This window comes from Miniopterus schreibersii (genome assembly GCF_964146895.1).
Source record: "Miniopterus schreibersii genome assembly, chromosome: 13".
NCBI classification, from domain to species: Eukaryota; Metazoa; Chordata; class Mammalia; order Chiroptera; family Miniopteridae; genus Miniopterus; species Miniopterus schreibersii.
The window spans coordinates 38864976-38892934 of NC_138113.1; the positions used below are offsets into that span (position 1 = coordinate 38864976).

At 39.9% G+C, this 27959-nt stretch overlaps 2 protein-coding genes and 1 pseudogene across 7 annotated transcripts; 2 read left to right on the top strand and 1 right to left on the bottom strand.

Annotated features, from left to right (window-relative positions):
• The first annotated feature begins 355 nt into the window (after positions 1-355).
• LOC308566519 (uncharacterized protein) lies at positions 356-7844 on the top strand. Of its 4 annotated transcripts, none has more exons than XR_014000177.1 (8): positions 356-456; positions 1833-1953; positions 2610-2713; positions 3486-3565; positions 5969-6033; positions 6347-6601; positions 7438-7609; positions 7698-7844. XR_014000177.1 is itself a non-coding variant. In XM_081156899.1 (7 exons), the coding sequence occupies exons 1-6, from the start codon at positions 423-425 to the stop codon at positions 6555-6557; spliced, it is 615 nt and encodes a 204-aa protein (XP_081013025.1). In that variant the 5' UTR covers positions 356-422; the 3' UTR covers positions 6558-6601; positions 7438-7844. The 4 variants fall into 4 exon arrangements, 2 of the variants coding, with proteins under 2 accessions (XP_081013025.1, XP_081013026.1); XR_014000178.1 differs by having other exon boundaries at positions 2610-2701; XM_081156899.1 differs by having other exon boundaries at positions 7438-7844.
• Positions 7845-15804: 7960 nt separating this feature from the next.
• LOC308566591 (uncharacterized protein) lies at positions 15805-27906 on the top strand. 2 transcript variants are annotated; one of them, XR_014000187.1, is made up of 7 exons: positions 15805-15915; positions 16904-17024; positions 17679-17782; positions 21705-21784; positions 25828-25892; positions 27488-27661; positions 27748-27906. XR_014000187.1 is itself a non-coding variant. In XM_081157040.1 (6 exons), the coding sequence occupies exons 1-6, from the start codon at positions 15882-15884 to the stop codon at positions 27540-27542; spliced, it is 459 nt and encodes a 152-aa protein (XP_081013166.1). In that variant the 5' UTR covers positions 15805-15881; the 3' UTR covers positions 27543-27906. The 2 variants fall into 2 exon arrangements, 1 of the variants encoding a protein (XP_081013166.1); XM_081157040.1 differs by having other exon boundaries at positions 27488-27906.
• Positions 19937-20418, bottom strand: LOC308566592 (adenosine 5'-monophosphoramidase HINT1 pseudogene; annotated as a pseudogene). The gene has a single exon. The product of its transcript is annotated as an adenosine 5'-monophosphoramidase HINT1 pseudogene (transcript).
• Positions 27907-27959: the final 53 nt, after the last annotated feature.

The following is a 27959-nucleotide window of genomic DNA, read 5'->3' on the forward strand; positions in this document are numbered from 1 at the left end:
TCTGCTTCCTGACCCACCGTGGTGCCCAGGTTAGAATTGGTTTGATATGAAATATTTTGTGCATGTGGACAAGAACTGGAAAGAAAAACGGGGGTGGGGGAACGAAAACTGTTAGGGTGGTGGACATACGCGTTTTTCCAGATTTCTATAATCACATCAACTAGCACGCTTTAATGCCCACGGCGAAACAAAAGCCAGCACGAGGGAGCAGAGGTAACAAGCAGCTTCTCACCGGCATCTTCCAGCGCAGAAGCGGGCCGCGCGATCCTGGGCTGGTTTGCGCAGCCTCAGTTCTTTAGAGGCCGGAACCCTTGTGAGTCGTTCCACTGTTTTCCAGTCGGCAGTGAAAGCGCAGTTCCGGCCCTCCCGGAAATCGCTGCACAGTGGTTTCCGAGGCGGCGTGAGGTGGAGGAGCGCTCCAAATGGGTCGCAGCCGCAGCCGCTCCCCACGGAGGGGTGAGTCCAGAAGCAATTTGTAGGATTTGGTGCTCGGTTGGAGGCACATCTCCCCTCTCTTTTTTCCTGTGCGAGAGCAGCTGAGATTCAGGCCCTTTACTGCTGAGAAGAGCGGGCTGTGGGGGTGTGTGAATGGGGGACGAAGACCTAGGCCCTCCAGTTCGAAAGTAGTTTTTTTTTCCGGTTCTAAACTGGGGCTTCGTTCTTCGTCAGTCTCGTATAGTAACTTTTGTTATTCTTGTGACTCGGTAATTTAGAATCAGACCACGGTTTCCTCATTTAATTTCTGGGTGACCACGTGTAGTTACCCATCCTTTCTAAGTCCGATTTCCCGCAATTAGACATTGAGGGTTAATATTACTGAGCTTTAAAAACTGATGGGAGAATTAATGGCACATTCCATAACCTCAGCATGTGATACTGCTTGTGTCTTAAATGCTCAACCTTAGGTTCCTCCAAATTGACATATTTTTAAGATGTTTTTATTGATTTTATTTTTAAAATATTTTTAAATTGATTTTAGAGAGAGTAAGGGAGAGGGAGAATCATGGATTGGTTGCCTCCTGCACGCCCCCTACTGGAGGTGGAGCCCGCAACCTGGGCATGTGCCCCAACTGGGAATCCAACCAATGACCTCTTGGTGGGACTGTGCTCAAACAACTGAGCCACACCGATACTTTTTAAAAAATATTTTTTAATTGATTTTTAGAGAGAGAAAAAAGAAGAGGGAGAGAGAAAAATTGATATCAGAGCAAAACATCAATTGTTTGCCTCCTGCAGCCCCCTACCATCAACCTGAGCATGTGCCCTAACCTGGAATCTAACCTGAAACCTTTCGGTGTGAGGGAGTAGGCCCAACCAATAGTCACACTAGGCAGGGTTTGAAATCATTGTTTAGAATCCTGTGTCCAGCAAGGTCCTTCTAAGGTCTGCTGATCTCCACACGCATGAGTGAGGCAGTGCTATGTACTCTTAGACCCTAGGTTCTTCCCCCTGGTTGTTTTTTCCACCTTCAATTAGTCAGGACTTGATTTTCTTAAAAGTTAATTGAGGGCGGGATCCACATACGGCTACTGAGCTCTTAAGATGTGCTCAATCAGAATTAAGAACTGCTGTTTAACTGTAGGATACAGTTTTCCTACATGATTTAGTAGAATAAACATGTAAAAATGGCTATAATTTTTTATATTGAGTACATGTGGAAATGTTAATAGTTTGGAAGTATATATATTTATCCAAATAACATTGTTACAATTAATTTCACCTGCTTTTTACTTTTTTAATTGACTACTAGAAATGGCTCACATATTCGCATTGGACAGTGCAGCTCTAAATGTTTGAGGTAATTTTCGGCTCTGCAATTTTGTTTGTGTTAGAGCGTAGGCGGTCCCGGTCCACTTCCCGGGAGAGAGAACGCAGGCGCCGAGATAGGTCCCGGTCCAGGGAGAGAGACAGGAAAAGGAGTCGCTCTCGATCCCCGCACAGAAGACGCTCCAGGTAAGTGCAGAACATAGCCCTGGGTTTTACCGAAAGTCCCAAAGAAACTAGTCCTTGCCCTTTACTTTGATTTTATCACTTCTAAGGCAATTTACAATGTCATGAAATGAGGGGAACTTAAGCCCACCTTATTGGAAACCTAACATTTCATTGGTGAAAGGGGTTAATAAGTCTCTATTCCTAGAGTTGCCTTTAGGAGTAAGTGAGAAACTTAACGTGGTGCTTGGCAAGAATAAGAAATAAGTGTTTTGTTTTTTATTGACTTTTTGGTGATAAAGATTTATTCAACTATAATCAAGAACGTGAGATCTTGGAATAACCTAGAATGGACTCTTGATTCTTAATTAAGCATCAATTGCTGTTTAAGTCAACTTTCTGTGTGTTTATGTGTAGCTGATAGAAACTGTTCAGTGACATTTTTCTGGCTTACAGTTTTGTAGCCCTAGCTATACTAAGAGACTGTATTTATGTTGTTAACAATCAGGGCCTAGGCAGAACCTTCTAACTTATTCTTCTATAGGAAATGGACTCGTGGTTCTCTGGAGCCTGGCTTTTGTTCAGCCTTTACCTTTCAGGCACTCATGTATATCTGTGCTGATTGACACAAGTGGCCAGGTATGTGTCTGTTTCTGACCTCTTTACTTATTAAATATTAGATCCCCAAGACGACATAGATCCACATCTCCTTCCCCTTCTCGACTGAAAGAAAGAAGAGATGAGGAAAAGAAAGAAACAAAGAGCAAAGAAGGTCAGATTACTGGTAATGTTATTAGATAAATAACTGTAAGAAGAGTTTAGTCTTGTTTAGATAACTTCAGGCATGATTAAATTTTAAAAGTTTAATATTTTAACATTGTAACATATAAAGTTTTTTTATAGTGTTCGTTGCATATGGTTTTGAGATTTTGTTTTAATTGTACCTCAGTGAGTTCCTGGTTATCTATGATGTTCCTGATATAGGAAGGACAATTAAACATGTGAGCATATTTTATTTTTGAAGTACCTTCAAAATAAGAGTCATGTCTGATATTAAAGATGGTCCTGGCTAAAGGCTTCAAGCATGTCCTTTAAGCAGTCCCTTCTGATGGAAGGTGGAGAGCACATTCCTCCCTTGCATCTTAAGTTACATTCTGCCCAAATTTAAGAGAAATTTTTTTTCTTTACCGTCAAGTCTTTAAGTAATTGTTTTATATGTTCTCTGCTGGTAAGGTGGAATGACTATTCATCTGTTGCCACCTTTCTTTTTATATGTATAAAATGATAGAGTTTTAGCCCGGCCGGGCATGGCTCAGCAGTTGAGCATCGACCTAGGATCCAGGCGATCGGGGTTCAATTCCCGGTCAGGGCACATGGCCAGGTTATGGGCTCCATCTCCAGTTGGGGGCGTGCAGGAGGCAGCCGATCAATGATTCTCTCATCATTGATGTTTCTATCTCTCTCTCCCTCTCCCTTCCTCTCTCGGAAATCAATAAAGATACATTTAAAAAAAAAAAAAATGATAGAGTTTTAAAATTTATCACTTATTTTTGCAGAGGAAGACTTAGAGGGCAAAACAGAGGAAGAAATAGAAATGTTGAAGGTAATGGGATTTGCCGCCTTTGACTCCACAAAAGTAAGTAAAACTGGAAGCCAATTAAGCATTCTGATTTGAACTAGTCCATTATGACCTGTGTGATTTCTTCCATTGTTACAAGTTTATTCAGTTAAAAGACAGTATGTGTGAGAAGGGCTTTGAGAGCACAGAAGGAAGCAGTGAGGTACCATTGGAATCCAGAGAGTGTTTCCCTGGGATGATGTTGAGTTAGATCTTAAAGGGCCAGTACAAAGAGGAAGATCATTTGAAGCAGAAGGGGGAGCTCATGAAAATGCCATGTAGGCATGAAGGATTGTGGGAATTTCAAATTCAATGACTGTTAAAATGGTGCTGATGGGCCAGTGACTACAATGAGGCTGGAGATAGAGGTAGGAAGCAAATCACAGAGGGTTTTTGCTGCCCTTAGCCATACAAAGGAATTTAGAGTTGATTCTTTAGGTGTTGAGAGAAAGCAATGATTTTTAACACCTTGCTGAACTTGTGTCTGTATTTACATTAATTTAAGTAATTTTAAACACCTTGCTGACTGGTCATGAGTATTCATTCTAGTGGGGAAAAGTAGCCAGCCACAGGAGCAAGTTCTGGCTCAAAATAGCTGGTCAGCAAGGTGTAAGAAAAGGAGTGATAGGATTTTTTGTGTGTTTTAGAAAGATGACTCAGGGCAGCATTGGAGCACAGATGGGAGGCAGGTTAGATTGGAGGCAAGGAGAACTGCTGAGTTGTGCAAGTGAAAGATGATGAAGGCCTGAACTGAGAGGAGGGGCCAGAATATTGGGAACCATTCAGGAGCCAGAGTTAGTGGTGTTGGCAGTGGGAGTGAGCAGTCAGTGATGACCCTGAGGTGACAGGCTGAAAGACTAGGTGGTAGGGTTAACCAAGAAAGGATTATGAGAAGGGGAAGTGTTGTGAAACAGAAGAAGGAAACTGAGCTGCCAGATGAAGATGACATTGGGTAGCTGCATACATGTCTCATAGCTCAGAGAGGGGTGGATTGGAGATTGAATGCTGTCTAGGCATCACAATACTGGAAAGAATAATGAAATGGGAGAGGAAAAAGGGAGGGTTTGTGGAGACGGAGCTAAAGTCAGGGATTATAGGAAGGGGGTGGAATTGGGTAAAGAGAGAAATAGGGGAAAGGGGAGTTCAAGAGGAGAAATGGACAGGGGATGGGGGATTGTAGGTAGCAAGTAAGGACAGGAAAGGAAAGTGTGTGGAGAGAATATATTTTTAAAACTTAAGTCTTTATAAATGGAAATTTAGATTATTCAGAAAAATAACCCACTTCTACTAATCTTATATTACTTTGAGTTGTGAATGGAGTGGTGTAACTTCACATGCTGGTAAGAGTTTCTTACTGATATGATTGTGTAGGGCTCACATGTTTTTTTTAAGTGACAATATATAAACTAAGAGGAGTACTGAGGCATGAGTGTTTTGAAGTGAAAAAAATTAAGCCCAGCTGGAGTGGCTCAGTTTATTGGGTGTTGTCCCATGCCCTGGAAGTTTGCTGGTTGGATTCCTGGTCAGGGTGTGTGCCAGTTAAGTTTTGATCCCCAATAGGGGTCATGCAGGAAACAATTATCGGTGTTCTGCTCAAGCATTGATGTTTCTTCTTCCTTCCTCACTCTAAAAATAAACTAACTATTCTTTTAAAAAAAATACGTAATGCCTACCTGGCGCGTAGCTCAGTGATTGAGCTCCAGCCTATGAACCAGGAGGTCGATGTCCAATTCCCCAGTCAGGGCACATGCCCGGGTTTCAGGCTCCATCCCAAGTAGTGGGTCTGCAAGAGGCAGCTGATCAATGATTCTCTCTCATCATTAATGTTCTATCTCTCCCTCTCCCTTCCTCTCTCTGAAATCAATAAACACATGTATTAAAAAACACACAACATAAACCATGAATGTTTATTGGTTTGAATATTGTAGTATTTGCGTACATGTGACTATAACAGAGTTGTAATGCTTGGAAGCTCATGGGACATCATCAGGATCTGAAAATTATTTCTCTCATTGAGCTACCTCATTATGAGGTGGATCTTGCCATTTAAGTCTGATAGGATCCAGTGGTTGTTTGTTTGTTTTTTTTTTGTTAATCCTCACCGAAGGATATTTTTTCCATTGTTTTGTTTTTTTTTTTTTTAGAGAGAGTGAAAGGGAGGGGGAGAGACAGAGAGAGGGAAATATCCATGTGAGAGAGACACATCGATTGATTGCCTCCTGTACTGGCCCAACCAGGGCCAGGGATTGAGCCTGCAGACACGGTACATTCCCTTGATCAGAATTGAACCTACGACCCTTCATTCTGAGGGCAGACACTCTAACCACTGAGCCAAACCAGCTAGGGTGGATCCAGTTCTTTTGATCAAGGCATTTAATGTCTCCTTCCTATTTTTATATTTGTTTATTGTTTTGTCTCCAGGGGAAAAGGTTGGATGGCTGTGTAAATGCCTATGCCATAAATGTGTCTCAGAAGAAGAAGTACAGGTATGCATAACCCTATTATTATGTTTGAACCAATGATAGAAATTATGTGCTTGGGAAAGAATTTATTATGGGATAATTGTGTTTGTAGGAAATGTTGCAGTTTTCCATATAGTCTTTTGTTTTAATCTTCCTTGCTTATATGCTGGTGTGTTAATTTTCAATTTACATGTAAACTAGTAACTATTATAGAGAAGAGTAATTGGCTTAAATGTTTTAGAACTGTATAGATGGTTCTTTCTTCAAAACATTTTTTAAAAGTCTTTAGAGTTTTATTATAATTATACATTTTTCTTTTAAATTTTATTGCTTTTAGAGATAGAGACGAGGACAGGGGGAGAGATAGAGAAAGAGAAAGGTCAACTCGAGAGAGACACCTTGATCGGCCATATCGCTCGCGCACCCCAACCAGGGACCGAACCCACAACTCAAGCATACGCACTGAACGGGAATCAAACCGGCGATCCCACAGTACACGGGACTACACTCATCCAACTGAGCCACACCGGCCGGGGCTAAAATTATAGATTTAAAAAAGATCTTTCCTGAATTTCTCATCTAGATTGATTATGTAAGGATTTCAACTGTAAATATAGTCTTCTGTTAAGTATAAACATTTTATTAATTCCACAGGACAAACCAATTTATACTTGAAACCTCACTGATTTCCTGCTGAATGGAAAAGTCAAGAAGACATCTTCAAACATTGCCTTTCTTTCTACCTTTATCACTGATAAAAGACAGACATTCCAATTATTTTAGAATATGAATAATGTGAGAATGCTGGTGAGTTAAGGAACCAGAACCTTGGTTGACATTCCTTTGTAAAGTTACCTTCAAATAAAGTTTTATGGAGAAAACTGGTACAGTATGCAATCAGATTTACTTGATGGGGTACCTACTTTGGAATTCTGCTCTATTCCCTTAAACTAGGTGTTTAGTGTTACCTAAAATATCTATTTTCAATTGATTTTTTTTTTTAAGTCTGGAATCTTTCCATATAATTTTGAAAGTATATTTCCATACTTCTATTTGGATTTTACAGAAATCAAAAATGCTTTGGCTTATTTTAGAAGTGAAGTAATCTTTTCTTACTATACATTAAGTAATCTTGAGTACTTCTTACCCTAGACTTTGCCATCTTAAGGGTAATTTATATTAATCTCTGAAGCATTTGATTATTATTTTTTTAAAGAGAGACATTGATTTGTTCTTCCACTTATTTATGCATTCATTCACTGATTCTTCTATGCGCCCTGACTGGGGATCAAACCCTCAACCTTGGCGTGTCGGAACGATGCTCTAACCAATTGAACTACCTGGGCAGAGCCATGATTATTTTTTCATAAGAGAAGTCCAGAATTTTTTTTTTTTAAATAAACATTGAACTTTTTCTTTTTGTCATAGGCAGTACACGAATTGAAAAGGTGGATTCAACAGACCTTTGGATTTCATTGGGTGAGAAATGAAATGTTGAAGAATGATTTTTTCCATCATCTTGATCAGAAGAGTGGATTTTGTATTTTGTATTTCATAAGCATCAAAACAGGACAGGATGACAATCCTTCCTCCTTGTAAAGTAAGAAAATTTTACCTATGATGTGTGCAGTTCATTTACCCTGCCTCAAAAGAAGAAATGTTAAATATTACATTTTTTTTTATTTTAGGAAGTATCATTTGGGGCTATCATCAACCCTGTTTTTTTTGTCTTTATTCCGTGGAAGCTGTATGTTTTCTTCTTGGTGTCGTTAGGACTTTTTAAAACACCTAAAAATAATTTGGATGTAAGCTTCTCAAATAAAGCAATATTTCTACCCCTTTGTAATCGATAATATTTTATTACTATATAAAAGTATCTCCCTACACATGTTCTTTTTTCATATGTAGATTTAGATATCATGATTCTTAGTAGTTTAAAAATTAGAAGTATGAAAAAGTATAACTGGATTTTTGTATCTTCTGGGGTTTTTTCTAAATACCATTTATTACTTTCCCCCATTTAAAAAGCAATACATGCTTATTATTTTAAAAACCTGGGAGAAACCAAACAGTAATAGGAAAGCGAAAATCACCTGTAATCTATCCCCAGAAACAGTCAGTGTTAATATTTTGATATACACCTTTCCAGGTTCCTGCAGGTGTATATTTCTCATTCCCACCCATGAGATCAGAATGTGTATGCTGTTCTCTTTTGCTGATCTTTTTTCTCCCATGTACTGTGATATTTTTTAATCTTAAATATTCTTTGGAAACTTAGCTTTTAATAGGTACTTGGTTGTACCATAATTTATTATTAACTAATCATTTACTTGGTGAACACTGGCTTCCCTCCCATGATTTGCTGTGAGTAGTATCCCTGTTACATGTATCTTATTCTACTTGTTGCATTGTTTCCTCAGACTCCCTTCTTAGATGTGAGATAAAAAGTGTGTGTGTGCATGTTTTAAGGCTTTTGATACATATACAGTGGTACCTTGGTTTTCTAATGTAACCCGTTCTGGAAGACCGAGTTCTGAAATGTTAGAAAACCAAGGGATCAACAGCCGACAACTAGGCCTCAGGATCTTGCACTCAGTGGAAGCAGTGTGGCATGTTCGACTTGTGAGGCATGTTTGAAAACCGAAGCATTTACGTCCAGGTTTATGGCATTCATAAACCGAAATGTTCGTCAACGGAGATGTTCGAAAACCGAGGTACCACTATATATGGCTAGAAAGGTAACAACCAACTCTGACCAGTAAAGTATGAGCATTCCAATTTCATACACATGCACCAGTATTGTGCAGAATTTATTTAGTTAGTTACTTTTAAATATTTGTATGCATTTTTAGAGAGGAAGGGAGAGAGAAAGAAACATTGATGCGAGATTGAAACATTCATCGGCTGCCTCCTGCACTCCCCCTACTGGGGATCAAGCCTGAAACCCCGGCATCTGCCCTGACTGGGAATTGAATTGACAACCTTATCATGCACAAGACAACGCCCAAACAGCCACACAGGCCAGGGCCATAATAATTTAAAGTTTCCACCCTGGCCGATTTTGCTCAGTGGTTAGAAGATTGGCCTGTGGATCAAAGGATGGCAGGTTCAATTCCTGGTCAAGGGCACATACCTTGGTTGCAGGCTTGATCCCCCGCCCAGTTGGGGTATGAGCACAAGGCAACCAATTAATGTGTCTCTCTCACATAGATGTTTCTCTCTCCCCCTCCTCCATCCTTTCCACTCTCTAAAAATCAATGGAAAAATATCCTCGGGTGAGTATTTTTAAATAAAGTTTCCAATCTGATAAGTAAAATATGGGTATTTGCTTTTATTTAATTTCTAAGGAGGAAGAACATTTTAATATGTCTTTATTGATTTCAGAAAGAGGAAGGGGGAGAGAGAAACATCAACGATGAGAGAGTCATTTGTCGGCTGCCTCCTCCATGCCCCCTACTGGGGATCGAGCCGGCAACTGGGGCATGTCCTCTGACCAGGAATCAAACTGTGATCTGATCCTAGGTCAGTGCTCAACTGCTGAGTCATGCGAGCTGGGCGAGGAATATATATTTCTTTTGTAAAGTGCTAATTCCAAATCTTGAATCCATTTGTGTTTTCGGCAAGTTTTCCTTTTCTTTATATGAAGGAAGCTCTTTTGATAGTGAAGATAATACCATTACCCATTCTGTTTCACATCTTTCATATTTGAGGCTCTGTGGTTAGATTTGAAATTTGGGTGGTTTTTTGGGTATTTTTTTTTTTTAGTGACTAATACAAACACATGAAACATAACTCAAACAGCACAAAGGATATACAGTGATGATCTAATTGAATATCCTTTCAGAGATACTCCATATGTACAGAAACATATATTTTATTCAAATGGAAGCAAATTTTACACCTAACCTTTTTTTTTTTTTTAATATATCTTTATTGATTTCAGAGAGAGGAAGGGAGAGAGAAAGAGAGAAACATCAATGATGAGACAGTTACTGATCGGCTGCCTCCTGCATGCCCCCAACTGGGGATCAAGCCTGCAACCCGGGCATGTGCCCTGACGGGAATCGAATAGTGATCTCCTGGATCCTAGGTTGATGCTCAATCGCTGAGCCACACCTGGCCGGACTGCACCTAACCTTTTTTCACTGAAGACTGTTTCTTATCAGTACTGCAGAAAGTCACACCACTCGACAACAGAACCAAATACCAAACTCAATGCGGTGTAATCAAGTGCTAATCACTTGCCCAATGCTGTTTACCCGTGGTGACTCACGGACTTATTTATTTTTTATCTTCATCCGAGGATATTTTTTCCATTGCTTTTTCAGAGAGTGGAAAGAGGGGAGAGAGAAACATCTATGTGAGAGAGACACATCGATGAGTTGCCTCCTGCTCGAGCCCCCACCAGGGCCAAGCCTGCAACCAAGATACATGCCCTTGGCTGGAGTCAAACCTGGGATCCTTCAGACCGAAGGCCGACTCTCTAACAACTGGGCCTCACTGGCTAGGGCAACTCGTGGATTTAAATATATAGACTGTAGTTGTAGATACGTAGTATTTAATTATGTCAGTGAAATTATTAGCGTTTTTCCCAACATATGACCTATTTGCTAAAATTTGTTAAAAATAAGTTAACAAAAAAATTCTGTTAATTTAACTATAAGCAAGTCTTGGTTCAAAGCATTTTAAAATAATGGGGTGTTAATTTTCACATATGACATATGGACCAGAAATTTTGTCAGCTAAATCCGAAGTCCATTAAACGAAGGTTCGCAAAGTCAAGGGTTTACTGTATATATATATATTTGCCTTGAAACTTAGCAAACCAAAATTAAATGAACAATGGTAGTTAGTAGCTTTTTCACCAAATGTTTAGCAGCCAACATTTTTTTTTTTAATCCTCACCCCAGGATATTTTTTCCATTGCTATTCAGAGAGATTGGAAGTGAGAGAGAGAGACGTCAGTGTGAGAGAGACACATCAGTTGGTTGCCTCCTGCACCCAGGGGATCAAGCCTACAACCAAGGTACATGCCCTTGACTGGAATCGAACCCGAGATCCTTCAGTCCTTGGGCCAAGGCTCTAACCACTGAGCCAAACTGGCCAAGGCTAGCAGCCAAGATTTTATTTAACTTCAAGCCTTTGAACACTATCACTATTGTACATGAACAATTTGCAACATCACGTGCAAAAATAGTGTTATCAAGAGTCACTGTGGCTATCTAAATTTAAGTTCATTAAGATAAAATTTAAATTTTACTTCCTCAGTCACAGTAGGCCCATTGCAAGTGCTTAGTAATCACATGTAACCAGTAGCTACAATATAGGGCAGTGCAGATAATAGAGTATTTCCATCTTTGCAGAAAGATCTACCAAATAGATTTGACCTAGAATAGTGGACTGTTGATACCGAAACTATGTCAAAGGTTTTATTCCCTTAAAGATGAACCCAGGTAAAGAACAAAAAAGAGCCTGACAGGGCCTGGCTCAGCGGTTGAGCATTGACCTAGGATCCAGGAGATCTCAGTTCCATTCCCAGGGTGAAGGCACATGCCCGTGTTGTGGGCTCATTCCCCGGTCGGGGACATACAGGAGGCAGCCAATCAATGACAACTCTCTCCTCAATGATGTTTCTATCTCCCTCTCTCCCCCTCTATCTGAAATAAATAAAAGATATATTTTAAAGAAGAAGAAAAGATAATAGAGCCAGGGTACAAATGATAGATAACTTGTCAATCACCTAAAATGATATATTGAGCCATAATTTCAAGCAATGTGGATCTAATCACTTGACTATTAAAAAACAAACGGCATAGTACAGTTCCCTCCCCAAACAGAGAGTCTGAAATTCTTCCCAAGGTCCAGGGTACAGGTGTATAAAAGCCAAGTTTCAAACATCATCAATCACTGTTAACTAGTGGTCAGATTACATCTAATTTGGGGGAAAATTACTGACTCAACAGCAGGCATCCATATGGAATGACAAAGTAGGATACTTTTGTAAAGGATACTTTTTGTATGAAACAGGGCTGGCAAAGGTAAGACAAAATTTAACCAAGGCTAGAGATAGTACATTTCCAGAGAATCACAGATGGTTAATGTTGGTACACACACATACTTTAAATACAATTTGCCTTTATTGAAAAAAAAGGGTCAGTTGGGGAAGAAACTTACAAGTGTGATCACAAGTGTTTACCTTAACCCACCCTCCCCACTCAAATTCCATCTAAATGGCCTTTAGAATGAGAGAACTTCAAACCATGTATTGAAAACAAGATTTTCTTCCAGATACAATGCTGAAGATACACACTGCTGGACAATGTACATCCTGAGAGAGGGCAACCTGATCGGTAAATAAGGAAGCAGCCCTAGCAGAACCCAATGTCCATCCCACATCTTAAAGGGGAGGAGCCATTTCCTGCCTAAGGTTGATCTCAGGGTGTCCTTTTACAGAACTTAATCCTTTGTTTTTTCCCTTTCTCTACTTTTTTCCTCTCTACTGACTCCTTCACTCACTATTTAAATGTGCTGAATTTCTCCCATCTTTGAAAAACCATCAGTCACACATTTACCAACTACCATATTTTGCCCTGCATCACCAAAGTCCACAGCATTCTCCAAACTGTCTTCATTCAAAAGCCATTGACAACTCAACCTCACGAAAACTTCCTGAGTCAACAAAGACTTTGTTGCTAAATCCTATAGGTTCCATGTCTTTGGATTTTTTTTCACTCCTTTTAACATTTAAAATTAACCACTTTTTTGTCCTTAAAAAAAGCAGCCTAGCCCCAGCCAGTTTGGCTCAGTGGCGAGAGCGCTGGCTCACGGACTGAAAGGTCTCGGGTTTGATTCTGGTCAAGGGCATGTACCTTGGTTGCAGGCTCAACCCCGGCCCCAGTCCAGCCCCTGTGCAGGGAGGCAGCCAATTGGTATGTGTCTCTCACATTGATGTTTCTCTCTCCCTTCCACTCTCTCTGAAAAGCAATGGAAAAAATATCCCCAGGTGAGGATTTAAAAAAAAAGCAGCCAGCAGATGTTGCTCAGTGGTTGAATGTCAAACCATCAACCAGGAGCTATCAGAGTTCAGTTCCCCGACAGGGCAACATGCCCAGGTTATGGGCTTGCTCCCCAAGTAGGGGTCGTGCTGGAGGGAGCCAATCAATGATTCTCTTATTGATGTTTCTCACTCTCCCCCTCCCTTCCTCTCTGAAATCAATGAAAACATATTTTTTTAAAAACAGCCTTCTCTTAAACTTTCTCATACCACACTTACCCAGTTTTCGTTCTGTTTTTCTGACCATTCCTTAGTCTTTGAGGATTCCTCCTGTGGCTATCTCCAGGCCTTTTTTCTTCAATTTGCAGGAAGTGGGTGAATTCATGCACTCTCAGGGCTTTGCCAATGTAAAAGCATTCAAACCCGTGAATTTTTGTGAGTTTATTTGAGCCAAACTGTCAACAAATGCCAGGAAGGAGAATCTCAACGGATTGAGACAGTGCTCTGGAGAATGGCAGTCTTGCACCTTGTTTCATACATTAAAATCTAAGGAGGAGCCATAAGGGAGTTACATGAAATCCACTGGTGATAGATTAGGGAGGTGGGACAAAGCAAAGTGGGGGAGGCGACCTCTGGGATTGGATTAAAAGTAAAATGATAGACACAGTTCTTTTACTTAGGTGGGTGCAGGATAGTTAACAGTGAACAATTAACAATGAGAGAATTTGTGGTCTCTGCAGAACAGTGCCTGAGTTTTGAGGGGTCCAGAAAAAGGAAAATTGATATTCCAGAGATATATTATCGTAGATGCAAACAAACAGGCTCAGTTAAGGTAAAGATTGACCATTCATTGCCTTGGAAGGTAGTGGCCTAGGATGTGACTACCCACCATAAGCAGCTTTCAAAAAAAGCTTTTGTGGCCCAGCCAGGTGTGGCTCAGCAGTTGAGCAACCACCTAGGATCCGGAGATCCTGGTTCAATTCCTAGTCAAGGCAAATGCCTGGGTTGGGGGCTTGATCCCCAGCCAGGGGCCTGCAGAAGGCAACCAATCAATGACTCTCATCATTGATGTTTCTGTCTCCCTTCTCTCAAATCAATAAAGATATGTTTTTTTTAAAAATCCGAGATTATAGAGAAAAATTACACTGAAGAAATTCATCTCAGGTTTAAAAAGAAAAGATATATTTGAAAAAAAAAGTTTTTGTGGCCTCTTTTCCTCCACAGCTTCAAATGAACATCTGTATTCTGATGACTCCTTTTTCTGTAGTTCCAGCCTAGATCTCTTCTGAGCTCCAAATACACATCTACTTGGTATCTCCTCTTGGGTGTTCAAAATGGCACTTCAAATTACCTTGTCCTGATATGAATGTATCTTCTTTCCCCAGAATTGATCTTACATGCCTTATCTTAGCAAATGATGCTGCCATCCACCTAGTTTCACTAACCTGAAACCTGGATGTCATTCTTGAACCTTCTAATTCCCTCACCCTCTGCATACAAACATCCCCAAGTTTTTCTATTTCACCAACTATTTCTCAAATTTAAGCACTTCCCACCATAACTGTTGATACCATTCTAGTACAGGCCATTGTAATTTACAATCCAAATTATTGTACTGGTCTCCTATGCCATTCCCCCAGTCAAGCCTGTACATTATCAGTGTTCTCTGAATAAACTCAATCTGGTTCCCTCCCATCCTTTGCTTCAGGGTAACTGCCATAGTTTCCAAATCTATTCTGGCCTTGTCATTACATTTCCACTCCTTGTTCCCCAAGTGACTGCCATACTTTCAGTTCTCTGCATAGCCCATCCTCACCCTTGTATGTGCAGCCCCCTCTGCCCCCACAATCTCTCCCACCTCTCCCCACTACAAACGTCACCTGGCTAATTTCTACTCCTCCCTAAGGTCTTGTTGGACATCACTTCCTTCTGGGAACTTCTCTTGACAACCCTCCCCCTCAAAACCAGTTAGGTATCAGTCTTAGGTGCCCTCGTAATGTTCTTCCCCTATCAGTGCAGGTTCACACTGTTGGCTAGTTTGTATCCCTCAGTGGCCAGCAGTCTACTCAAGAGCAGGCATGTCTTTTTCACTATTAATCCTCTGGTACCCGGGTGTGCAATAAATGGTCATGTGAATAATTTTATTAATCATGCTTTTTTGTTTCTTTTATTTTCTCATGTTTTAACACCTGCAGCCTTAGGAGAGTATCTTTGAATTGGTAGCCTATGTCCTCTAACCCCCTTCTTTACCAACCTTTCACAAACCAGGCACTATTCCTTTGCCCTAATGAGTCCAGGGCCAGCTACGAAACAACCCTGGACAGCCCCTACATCCCAAAACCCGCTGAAATTATTCAAACTAGCCAATCACAAATACACCCACCTACCCTGCATCTCCCATTCCTTCCTTCAAAAACCACAATCAAGTCTCTTACACATGCTTTCCCCTCGCTCCCTCTGCTTCCTGACCCACCGTGGTGCCCAGGTTAGAATTGGTTTGATATGAAATATTTTGTGCATGTGGACAAGAACTGGAAAGAAAAACGGGGGTGAGGGAATGAAAACTGTTAGGGTGGTGGACATACGCGTTTTTCCAGATTTCTATAATCACATCAACTAGCACGCTTTAATGCCCACGGCGAAACAAAAGCCAGCACGAGGGAGCAGAGGTAACAAGCAGCTTCTCACCGGCATCTTCCAGCGCAGAAGCGGGCCGCGCGATCCTGGGCTGGTTTGCGCAGCCTCAGTTCTTTAGAGGCCGGAACCCTTGTGAGTCGTTCCACTGTTTTCCAGTCGGCAGTGAAAGCGCAGTTCCGGCCCTCCCGGAAATCGCTGCACAGTGGTTTCCGAGGCGGCGTGAGGTGGAGGAGCGCTCCAAATGGGTCGCAGCCGCAGCCGCTCCCCACGGAGGGGTGAGTCCAGAAGCAATTTGTAGGATTTGGTGCTCGGTTGGAGGCACATCTCCCCTCTCTTTTTTCCTGTGCGAGAGCAGCTGAGATTCAGGCCCTTTACTGCCGAGAAGAGCGGGGTGGGGGGCGGGGGTGAATGGGGGAACAAAGACCTCGGCCCTTTAGTTTGAAAGCAGGTGTTTTTTCTCCTTTATAAATTGAGTTTCGCTCTTTGGCAGACTCCTGTAGTAACTTTTGACATTCTTGTGACTGGGTAATTTAGACTTAGACCACGGTTCCTTCGTTTAATTTCTGGGTGACAGTGTGCAGGTCATCTAACCTTTCTGAGTCCGAATTTCCGTAATTAGACATGGGGGGTAATATTACCGAACTTTAAAAACTTATGTGAGAATTAATGGCACATTCCGTAACACTCAGCATGTGATACTGCCTGTGTCTTAATGCTTAATGTTAGGTTACTCCAGTTTATTGTAGTAGGGAAATCGATTTTTAGATTCTTGCGTCCTGGGAGCTCACCTCCTAAGGTCTTCTGGTCGCCATTCCCAGAAATGAGGCAGTGCCATGTACAGAACACAGGACTTCTAACTTAGACCCTCGGTTCCGTCCCCTGGTTAGTTTTCACCACCTTAAACTAGTACAAGACTTGATTTTCTTAAAAGTTCAGTGAAGCCTGGATCCACCTATTTGGGCACTTAAGATGTGCTAAATCAGAATTAAGAAGTACTGTTTAATTGTATGATACATACCGTATTTCCTCGATTTAGTATTAAAAAAAGTAAAAAAATCTCAATTTTATTATATTGAGTACATGTGGAAACGTTAATAGTTTGGAAATATATGTATTTAGCCAAATAACACTGTTACAATTAATTTCACCTGCTTTTTACTTTTTTAATTGACTACTAGAAATGGCTCACATTATATTCATATTGGACAGTGCAGCTCTAAATGTTTGAGGTAATTTTCGGCTCTGCAATTTTGTTTGTGTTAGAGCGTAGGCGGTCCCGGTCCACTTCCCGGGAGAGAGAACGCAGGCGCCGAGATAGGTCCCGGTCCAGGGAGAGAGACAGGAGAAGGAGTCGCTCTCGATCCCCGCACAGAAGACGCTCCAGGTAAGTGCAGAACATAGCCCTGGGTTTTACCGAAAGTCCCAAAGAAACTAGTTCTTGCCCTTTACTTTGATTTTATCACTTCTAAGGCAATTTACAATGTCATGAAATGAGGGGAACTTAAGCCCACCTTATTGGAAACCTAACATTTCCATTGGTGAATGGGGTTAATAAGTCTCTATTCCTAGAGTTGCCTTTAGGAGTAAGTGAGAAACTTAACGTGGTGCTTGGCAAGAATAAGAAATAAGTGTTTTGTTTTTTATTGACTTTTTGGTGATAAAGATTTATTCAACTATAATCAAGAACGTGAGATCTTGGAATAACCTAGAATGGACTCTTGATTCTTAATAAGCATCAATTGCTGTTTAAGTCAGCTTTCTGTGTGTTTATGTGTAGCTGATAGAAACTGTTCAGTGACATTTTTCTGGCTTACAGTTTTGTAGCCCTAGCTATACTAAGACTGTATTTATGTTGTTAACAATCAGGGCCTAGGCAGAACCTTCTAACTTATTCTTCTATAGGAAATGGACTCGTGGTTCTCTGGAGCCTGGCTTTTGTTCAGCCTTTACCTTTCAGGCACTCATGTATATCTGTGCTGATTGACACAAGTGGCCAGGTATGTGTCTGTTTCTGACCTCTTTACTTATTAAATATTAGATCCCCAAGACGACATAGATCCACATCTCCTTCCCCTTCTCGACTGAAAGAAAGAAGAGATGAGGAAAAGAAAGAAACAAAGAGCAAAGAACGTCAGATTACTGGTAATGTTATTAGATAAGAAACTGTAGGAAGAGTTTGGATAACTTCAGGCATGATAAAATTATAAGAGTATAATTTTTGAACATTGTAATATATTAAGGTTTTAATAGTGTTCATTGCATATGGTTTTGAGATTTTGTTTTAATTGTACCTCAGTGAGTTTCTGGTTATCTATGGTGCCTCTGATATAGGAAAGACAATTAAAAATGTGAGCATATTTTATTTTGGAAGTACCCTCAAAACAAGTGTCATGTCTGATATTAAAGGTTGTCCTGGCTAAAGACTTAAAGCATGTCCTTTTTTTGTTTTTAATTTATCTTTATTGTTGAAAGTATTACAGATGTCTCCTTCCCCCCCCCCCCAATTAACCCCTTGCACCCTACTCCCACCCCCTCCCTAGGCCTTCACCACACTACTCTCTGTGTCCATGGGTTGTGCATATATGCATATAAGTTCTTTGGCTAATTCCCCCCCCCCCCCCGAAATATGTCAGTCTGTTACTGGTAATGTTATTAGATAACAGTATGTCAATGTCTCGAGGTTGATTTTTTTTTTTTTTTAATATGTCTTTATTGATTTCAGAGGGAGAGGGAGAGGGAGATAGAAATATCAATGACGAGAGTCATTGATCAGCTGCCTCCTGCACACTCCCTACTGGGGATCGAGCCAGAAACCCAGGCATGTGCCCTGACTGCGAATGTGACCATGACCTGGTTTGAAAGTTGCAGCTCAACCACTTAGCTATGCTGGCTGGACTCTTTTGCCCATTTTTTAATTGGATTGTTTGTCTTCCTTTTGTCGAATTGTATGAGTAGTTTATTTATTTTAATATATTTTTTATTGATTTCAGAGAGAGGAAAGAAGGAGAGAGAGATAGAAACATCAGTGATGAGAGAGTTGTCACTGATCTGCCTCCTGTAGGCCCCCAAACGGGGATCGAGGCTGCAACCCAGACATGTGCACTGACTGGGAATCAAACCTGGATCTCCTGGATCCTAGATCGCTGCTCAACCACTGAGCCACGCCCTGCTGGGCTGTATGAATACTTTATATATTTTAGAAATTAACTCTTTATCGGCCCTAGCCAGTTTTGCTCAGTGGTTAGAATGTCGGCCTTTGTACTAAAGGGTCCTGGGTTCGATTCAGGCCATAGGAACGTACCTCAGTTGCAGGCTCAGTACCCAGCGCCAGTCAGGGTGCATGCAGGAGGCAACCAATCAGTGTGTCTCTCTCAACACTGTTTCTCTCTCTCTCACTCTCTCTCCCCCTTCTAATCTCTCTGAAGAACAATGGAAGAAGTATCCTCGGTTGAGGATTAAAAAAAAATCCCTTATCAGGTGTATCATTGGCAAATATGTTCTCCCATAGAGTGGGTTCCCTTTTCATTTTGATGCTGATTTTCTTTGCAGTACAGAAGCTTTTTAGTTTGATGTAGTGCCATTTGTTTATTTTTTCTTTTGTTTTCTTGCCCTAGGCGATGTATCTATGGAAATTGTGCTATGTGAGATGTCTGATATTTTGCTGCCTATGTTTTTTCCTAGGATTTTTATGGTTTTGTGACTTATATTTAAGTCTTTTATCTGTTTTGAGTTTATTCTTGTGTGTGGTGTAAGTTGGTGGTCTAGCTTCATTTTTTTGCATATACCTCTCCAATTTTCCCGACACCATTTATTGAAGAGACTGTCTTTATTCCATTGTATGCTCTTGCCTCCATTGTCAAATATTAATTGAGCATAATGGTTTGGGTCATTTTCTGGGTTCTCTGTTCAGTTCCTTTGATCTATATGCCTGTTCTTGTGTCAGTTCCAGCTGTTTTGATTACAGATTTGTAGTATAACGTGATACCCGGTATTGTGATCTCTCCAACCTTGTTCTTTCTCAAGATTGCTGCAGCTATTCGGGGTCTTTTTTGGTTCCATATAAATTTTTGTAGTGTTTGTTCTAGATCTGTGAAATATGCCATTGGTATTTTAATAGGGATTGCATTGAATCTATAGATTACTTTGGGTAGTATGGACATTTTAGTGATGTTAATTCTACCAATCCGTGAACATGGTATATTCTTCCACTTGTTTATATTCTTTTTTTTTTTTTTTTTTGCAGCAATGGCTTTTATTATGTATGGGTCTTAGAAATTATTTCCTCAGTTTCTCCATACACAGGCAAAAATAAGTGTACTGTTTAGCACATTAGAACTTGCAAAACTGATCATTGCCTAGAGTAGGGAAAATTATCCCTAAATCATGCTTAACCAGGAGGCCAATTCATTTGCTGACCTCTAAGAACATGAAGATGAACATGATACACAGACAGTCCCCCATCTGAGCCTTCATTCACCACCATTTGATAACTCTTCTTCAGGCCCAGATCAGCAGCACATTTCTTGCCAACAATCATTAAATGTCCAAGAAGACTTTCATCATCGTCTTCTGCTGCAGAAATCTGGGATATATGCTTCGTAGGTATCACCAGAAAATGTGTTGGTGTTTGAGAGGAAATGTCATGGAAAGCAAGACACTACTCATCCTCAGAAATGATTTTGGCTGGGATTTCCTTGCGAATAATCTTCCTGAAGATTTTGTCGCCACCAGGCGGAGCGGCCTGAGCCTTGGCGATCTCATCTGCCATCGCGGCCTCGCTTCTGCTGTTTATGTCCTTTTCTATCTCTTTTTTTCATCGTCCTATAGTGTTCTGAGCACAGGTCTTTTATCTCATTGTTTAAGTTTATTCCTAAGTATCTTAATTTTTTTGTTGCAATGGTAAATGGTATATTTTTTCAGTTTCTCATTCTGAGAGTTCATTGTTGGTGTAACAAAAATGCCATCGATTTCTGGATGTTGATTTTGTATCCTGCTACCTTGCTGAATTCATGTATTAAATCTGATAGTTTTTTGGTGGAGTCCTTAGGGTTTTCTATGTACAATATCATGTCATCTGCAAATAATGACAGTTTTACTTCCTCTTTTCCAGTTTGGATGCCTTTAATTTTTTCTTCTTGTCTAATCGCTATAGCTAAGACTTCCAGTGCTATGTTGACTAAGAGTGATGAAAGTGGACACCCATGTCTCATTCCTGTTCTTAGGGGGAATGTTTTAGTTTTTGCCCATTGAGTATGGCTGTAGGTTTGTCATATATGGCCTTTATTATGTTGAGGTATGATCCCACCATTTCCACTTTGCTGAGAGTTTTTATCAAAAATGGGTGCTGGATTTTGTCGGGGTTTTTTTGCCTCTATTGATATCATCATGTTTGTCTTCCAGTTTGTTTATGTGATGTATCACATTTATTGATTTGCAAATATTGTACCAGCCTTGCATCCCCAGAATAAATCCCACTTGGTTATGGTGTATGATGTTTTTAATATAATGCTGAATCTGATTTGCTAATATTTTGTTGAGGATTTTTGCATCTATGTTTATCAAGGATATTGGCCTGTAGTTCTCTTTCTTTGTAGTGTCTTTATCTGGTTTTGGGATTAGGATAATGCTGGCCTGGTAAAAAGAACTTGAAAGTGTTCCTCCTTCTTGGATTTTTTGGAGTAGTTTGAGGATGATAGGTATTAGTTCTTCTTTGAATGTTTGGTAAAACTCCCCTGTGAAGCCCTCATCCCAGGCATATGACCGTGACCAGGAATCGAACAGGCAACCTTCTGGTGCTTGGGACGATGCCCAACCAACTGAGCCACACAATCCAGGGCTAAGCAGTCTCCTCTGATGGAAAGTGGAGAGCACATTTCTCCCTTGCCTCTTAAGTTACATTCTGCCCAAATTTAAGAGAAATTTTTTTTTTCATTAACTCAACTCTTTAGCTAATTGTTTTATGTGTTCTCTGCTGGTAAGGTAGAAGGACTGTTAATCTCTTGCCACCTTTCCTTTTATATATCTAAAATGATAGTGTTTTAAAAATTATCACTTATTTTTGCAGAGGAAGACTTAGAAGGCAAAACAGAGGAAGAAATAGAAATGATGAAGGTAATGGGATTTGCCGCCTTTGACTCCACAAAAGTAAGTAAAACTGGAAGCCAGTTAAGCCTTCTGATTTGAACTAATCCATTGTGGCTGTCCCATTTTTCCGTATTCTTTTACTGTTGCCTGTGTAATTTCCTCCACTGGTACAAGTTTATTCAGTTAAAAGACAATAACTATCTGTATTAAGGGCTTTGAGAGCACAGAAGGAAGCAGTGAGGTACCATTGGAATCCAGAGAGTGTTTGCCTGGGATGATGTTGAGTTAGATCTTAAAGGGCTCAGTACAAAGAGGAGGAAGATCATTTGAAGTAGAAGGAGGAGCTCATGAAAATGCCATGTAGGCATGAAGGATTGTGGGAATTTCAAATTCAGTGACTGTTAAAATGGTGCTGATGGGCCAGTGACTACAATGAGGCTGGAGACAGAGGTAGGAAGCAAATCACAGAGGGTTTTTGCTGCCCTTGGCCATACAAAGGAATTTAGAGTTGATTCTTTAGGTGTTAAGAGAAAGCTATGATTTTTAACACCTTGCTCACTGGTCTCAAGTTGACTTGTGTCTGTACTTACATTAATTTAAATAATTTTAAACACCTTGCTGACTGGTCATGAGTATTCATTCTAGTGGGGAAAAGTAGCCAGCCACAGGAGCAAGTTCTGGCTCAAAATAGCTGGTCAGCAAGGTGTAAGAAAAGGAGTGATAGGATTTTTTGTGTGTTTTAGAAAGATGACTCAGGGCAGCATTGGAGCACAGATGGGAGGCAGGTTAGATTGGAGGCAAGGAGAACTGCTGAGTTGTGCAAGTGAAAGATGATGAAGGCCTGAACTGAGAGGAGGGGCCAGAATATTGGGAACCATTCAGGAGCCAGAGTTAGTGGTGTTGGCAGTGGGAGTGAGCAGTCAGTGATGACCCTGAGGTGACAGGCTGAAAGACTAGGTGGTAGGGTTAACCAAGAAAGGATTATGAGAAGGGGAAGTGTTGTGAAACAGACGAAGGAAATTGAGCTGCCAGATGAAGATGACATTGGGTAGCTGCATACATGTCTCATAGCTCAGAGAGGGGTGGATTGGAGATTGAATGCTGTCTAGGTATCACAATACTGGAAAGAATAATGAAATGGGAGAGGAAAAAGGGAGGGTTTGTGGAAAGGGAGCTAAAGTCAGGGATTATAGGGAAAGAGAGGAGAGAGAGAGAGAGGGAGGGAGGGAGGGAATTGGGTAAAGAGAGAAATAGGGGAAAGGGGAGTTTGAGAGAGGAAATGGACAGGGGGTAGAGGGATTGCAGGGAGCTAGTAGGATAGACAGGGAAAATGTGTGTGGAGAGGGAATGTATTTTTAAAACTTTTAGTTTCATAAATGGAAATTGATATTTTGGGGGAAAATAATCCACTTCCCCTAAGCTTGTATTCCATTGAGTTGTTAATGGAGTGGGGTAATTTCACATGCTATAAGCGTTTCTAACTGATATGATTGTATAGGGTTTATGTGTTCCTTTAATCTTCACCCAGGGATATTTTTTCCACTGCTTTTCAGAGAGAGTGGAAAGGAAAGAGAGAGAGAGAAACATCGATGTGAGAGAGACACATCAATTGGTTCTCTCCCGCACGTGCCCTGATCAAGCCTGCAACTGAGGTACGTGCCCTTGACCGGAATCAAACCTGAGACTCTTCTAAGGGCCGACACTCTAACCACTGAGCCAAACCCGCTAGGACTCACATGTTCTTTTAAAACAGCATTGTATATGCCCTGCCTGATGTGGCTCAGTTGGTTAGGTAGTGTCTTGTGCACCAAGAGTTTGCTGGTTCATTTCCTGGTCAGGGCACATGCCCTAGTTGTGGGCTTGTTCCCCAGTAGAGGTGCATGCAGGAGGCATACGCTCTCATATCAGTGTTTCTCTCTCTCTCTTCCTTCCTCTTTCTCTCTAAAAATCAATAAACTATTCTTAAATTAATTAATTAATTAATTAAAATGATATTGCATAAAGTAAGAGGAGTACTGAGGCATGAATGTTTTGAAGTGAAAAAATTAAGAATGAGCTCTTATTCCTACAAATAGTTACGTGAACTCCATTTTGGAATTTAATATAGTTTATGTATCAGCTTTTTTTTCTGAAATATTTGCATTCCAGAGTATTTTGTAAGTGAAATGATTTATTAATGTATATGTGGGGTGAATAAAAATATCTCCAAAGTAAAGCAACTATACATTTATTTATTTATTTTTTAGAAGACTAGAGAAAACTTACCAGAATTATTTTCCCTTTTGGGGGCAAGGGGATTACCGTTGCCCAATGTTGCAATTAATGACATCTGCAAGGATGTTAATGTAGTTTGTATGCAGTTAGCTTCATATGACTATCAGTTATAAGCTCACTTGTGTTTTTCAGTAATGTGTATTTGTGGTATATTATTGATCTATGATGGGATCTTTTCATATGCCAATGTAGTCACTTATTTTCCCTTCCATTTTAACATTCTAGAAATATTCGAAGTTTGGTTATGTTTATTAATGGATAATTTTCTATTCCAGCATGTAAATGAAAATAGGGCTATTAATATACAACTCTGCAAGTAGTTTTCAAAAATCATTAAGCCTTTATAAACTTAGAATTATTTCCTTTTTTTTCCAAGCCAGTCTTTCCAAGTCATGCCTATCTCCTATTCTTGAGAGGTCAAAATCATTTACCTCAAGTAATTTATCCAGTATTCTTCCCTCCCCCCCAAATGTAGCGAAAATAGGAAAAGAAAAGTAAGCCCAAATATATTTATTTTACCTCCACTTCAAATATGTACCTAATCTGTACATGCCTTTAGGCCAATGAGTAAGAATCTTTTTTTTGCCCTAGCACGGATGTCTAATAAGTATGCTACACAGATAGGGTATGCTCCTGTGAGTAATAATGCAGGAAGGTGGGGGTTGAGGGCCATGTGTGTGTGCATGCGTGTGGGGTGGGGAGAAAATGAGCATTAACCGATGATTTTCATACATTTAACAATTATTTTCTGAGCACCTGCAAGTGCAGTCAGTGGCCTAGGATGTGAGTATGCAAAGGTGACTCACAGTCATATCCCTCCATCAAGAAGCTTGCAGTCTCATACGGGACATAGCATCAAGTATGTACATCATGATAATACAGATTGGAACATGGAGGGTATTGTGAGGAAAGCCCAGTTAACATTCTGTGGGAGTTAGAGAAGAGGGCACTTCCTGCCAGCTAGATTATTGGAATTGGGCCTTGAACAATATATAAGAACCGGAGCCCGGCCGGGCGTGGCTCAGCAGTTGAGCATCGACCTAGGACCCAGGAAATTGGGGTTCGATTCCTAGTCAGGGCACATGCCCTGGTTGCGGGGCTAGGCAGCCAATCAATGACACTCTCATCATTGATGTTTCTATCTCTCTCTCCCCCCCTCCTTTCCTCTCTCTGAAATCAATAAAGATATGTATGTGTTTTTTTTAAAAAAAAAGAACCAGATAGTTGAACATTGAATGGGAGTTGGGATGTAATTCAGGCATGAGGAACAGCAAGTGGTGAGATAACTTGGCTGAATGAAAAGACCCATAAAAGAATTCATGAAAAAGAGAAAAGGCCAAGATACATGTGACACTCAACATTAGCACCAGTTATTCTGTATTCTGATTCCTGATTTAAAAATCCAAAATGCAAGGCCTGTGTAACAAGTGGGACTTATATGAATGTTGACTGATCCACCCATGATTTGAGGATGTGAATTTTTCTAGATAAAATATCCTTAACTTGTATGTGGTTTCAAAGAATGCTTTGACCAAAAAAGGTTAGGATCTGCTACCCTATTTCCCTATATGCCTTGCACATAATACATAAACCATGAATGTCTGTTGGTTTGAATATTATATTATTTGTGTGTTATTCTAAAAAAGCAAAACAGAGTTGGTAATACTTGAGAGTTCATGGGATGTCATCAGGATCTGAAAATTCTGTCATTGGGCTACCTCATTCTTAGATGGATCTTGCCAATTTAAGTCTGTCTATAGGATTCAGTTCTTTTGATTAAGGCATTTAATGTATCCTTCCTGTTTTCTATATTTACTGATTTTCTCCAGGGGAAAAAGTTGGATGGCTCTGTAAATGCCTATGCCATAAATGTGTCTCAGAAGAGGAAGTACAGGTATGCATAACCCCATTATTATGTTTGAACTAATGATAAAAATGTGCTTGGGAAAGAATTTATTATGGGATAATTGTGTTTGTAGAAAGTGTAGCAGTTTTCCATAGACTCCCTGTTTTAATCTTTCTTGCTTATATTCTGGTGTGTTAATTTTCAATTTACATGTAAACTAATAACTATTATAGAGAAGAATAGTTGGCTTATATGTTTTAGGACTAGACCTTTCTTCAAAACATCATTTTTTAAAAGTCTTTAGACTTTAATTTTATTATAATTACAGATTTAAAATAAATCTCTCCTGAATTACTCACCTAGATTGATTATGTAAGGACTTCAACTGTAAATATAGTCTTCTGTTAAGTATAGACATTTTATTAATACCATAGGACAAATCAATTCATACTTGAAATCTCACTGATTTCCTGCTGAATGGAAAAGTCAAGAAGACATCTTCAAACATTGCCTTTCTCTCTACCTTTATCACCAATTAAAGACAGACATTCCAATTAATTTAGAATATGCAAATGTGATTTGAGAACGCTTGTGAGTTAAGGAACCAGAATCATGGTTGACATTCCTTTGTAAAGTTACCTTCAAATAAAGTTTTATGGAGAAAACTGGTACAGTATGCGATCAGATTTACTTGATGGGTACCTATTTTGGAATTCTCCTCTATTCCCTTAAACTAGGTGTTTAGTGTTACCTAAAATAAATACCTACTTTCAAATGATTTTTTAAAAAGTCTGTGGAATCTTTCCATATAATTTTGAAAGTATATTTCCATACTTCTATTTGGGTTTTATAGAAATCGAAAATGCTTTGGCTTATTTTGGAAGTGAAGTAATCTTTTCTTACTGTACATTAAATAATCTTGAATACTTCTTACCCTAGACTTTGCCATCTTAAATGTGATTTATAGGTTTAATTTCTGAAGCATGTGATTTTGTTTTTTTTAAGAGAGAGAGGAAGGGAGAGAGAGAAACATTGATTTTTGTTCCACTTATTTATGTATTCGTTGGTTCGTTCTTTTTTTTTTTAATCTGCTCCCAAGGATATTTTTTCCATTGCTTTTCAGAGAGTGTGGAAGAGGAGGAGGGAGGGAGACAGAGACAGAGAGAGAAACATTGATATGAAAGAGATTCATTGATTGGTTGCCTGGTCAGTCCTCAGGCTGATGTTCTAACCACCTAGCCAAACTGGCTAGGGCCATTGATTGATTTTTTTTTTTTTTTTTAATGATTTCAGAGAAAAAGAGAGAGAGAAACATCAATGATGAGAGAGAGTCATTGATGGGCTGCCTACTGTACGTCCCCCACTGGGGATTGAGCTCACAACCTGGGCATGTGCCCTGACGGGGAAATGAACTTCAGACTCCTGTATCATAAGCTGATACTCAACCACTGAGCCACGCCAGCCGGGCAATTGGTTGATTCTTGTATGTGCCCTGACCGGGGATCAAACCCTCTACCTTGGTGTATTAGGAAGACGTTCTAACTAACTGAGCTACCTGGCCAGGGCTATGATTATATTTTCATAAGAGGAATCCAGAATTAATTTTTTTAATGACTGTTGAATATTTTTCTTCTTTATCATAGGCAGTACATGAATCGAAAAGGTGGATTCAACAGACCTTTGGATTTCATTGCGTGAGAAATGAAATGTTGAAAAATGAGTTTTTTCTCCTCATCTTGATCCGAAGAGTGGATTTTGTATTGTGTATATTGTATGCATCAAAGCAGGACAGGATCACAGTCCTTCTTCCTCTTAAAGTAAGAAAATTTTACCTATGATGTGTGCAGTTCACTTACCCTGCCTCAAAAGAAGAAATGTTAAATATTACATTTTTTTCTTTTAGGAAATATCATTTGGGGCTATCATCAGCCCCATTTTTTTGTCTTTATTCCTGTGGAAGCTGTATGTTTTCTTCCTGGATGCTCATTAGGATTTTTTAAAACACATATTAGTAATTTGGATGTAAGTTTCTCAAATAAAGCAGTATTTCTACCCCTCTGTATTTGATAGATATTTTATTACTATATAAAAGTATCTCCCTACGCATTTTCTTTT

Excerpts from the sequence above, each read along its gene's own strand:
- LOC308566519 (XM_081156899.1), top strand. The coding sequence starts at position 423 with ATGGGTCGCAGCCGCAGCCGCTCCCCACGGAGGG. Across the intron at positions 457-1,832 it reads CAGCCGCTCCCCACGGAGGG|AGCGTAGGCGGTCCCGGTCC; the intron begins GTGAGTCCAGAA and ends TGTTTGTGTTAG. Across the intron at positions 1,954-2,609 it reads CCGCACAGAAGACGCTCCAG|ATCCCCAAGACGACATAGAT; the intron begins GTAAGTGCAGAA and ends ATTAAATATTAG.
- LOC308566591 (XM_081157040.1), top strand. The coding sequence starts at position 15,882 with ATGGGTCGCAGCCGCAGCCGCTCCCCACGGAGGG. Across the intron at positions 15,916-16,903 it reads CAGCCGCTCCCCACGGAGGG|AGCGTAGGCGGTCCCGGTCC; the intron begins GTGAGTCCAGAA and ends TGTTTGTGTTAG. Across the intron at positions 17,783-21,704 it reads CAAAGAACGTCAGATTACTG|AGGAAGACTTAGAAGGCAAA; the intron begins GTAATGTTATTA and ends TTATTTTTGCAG.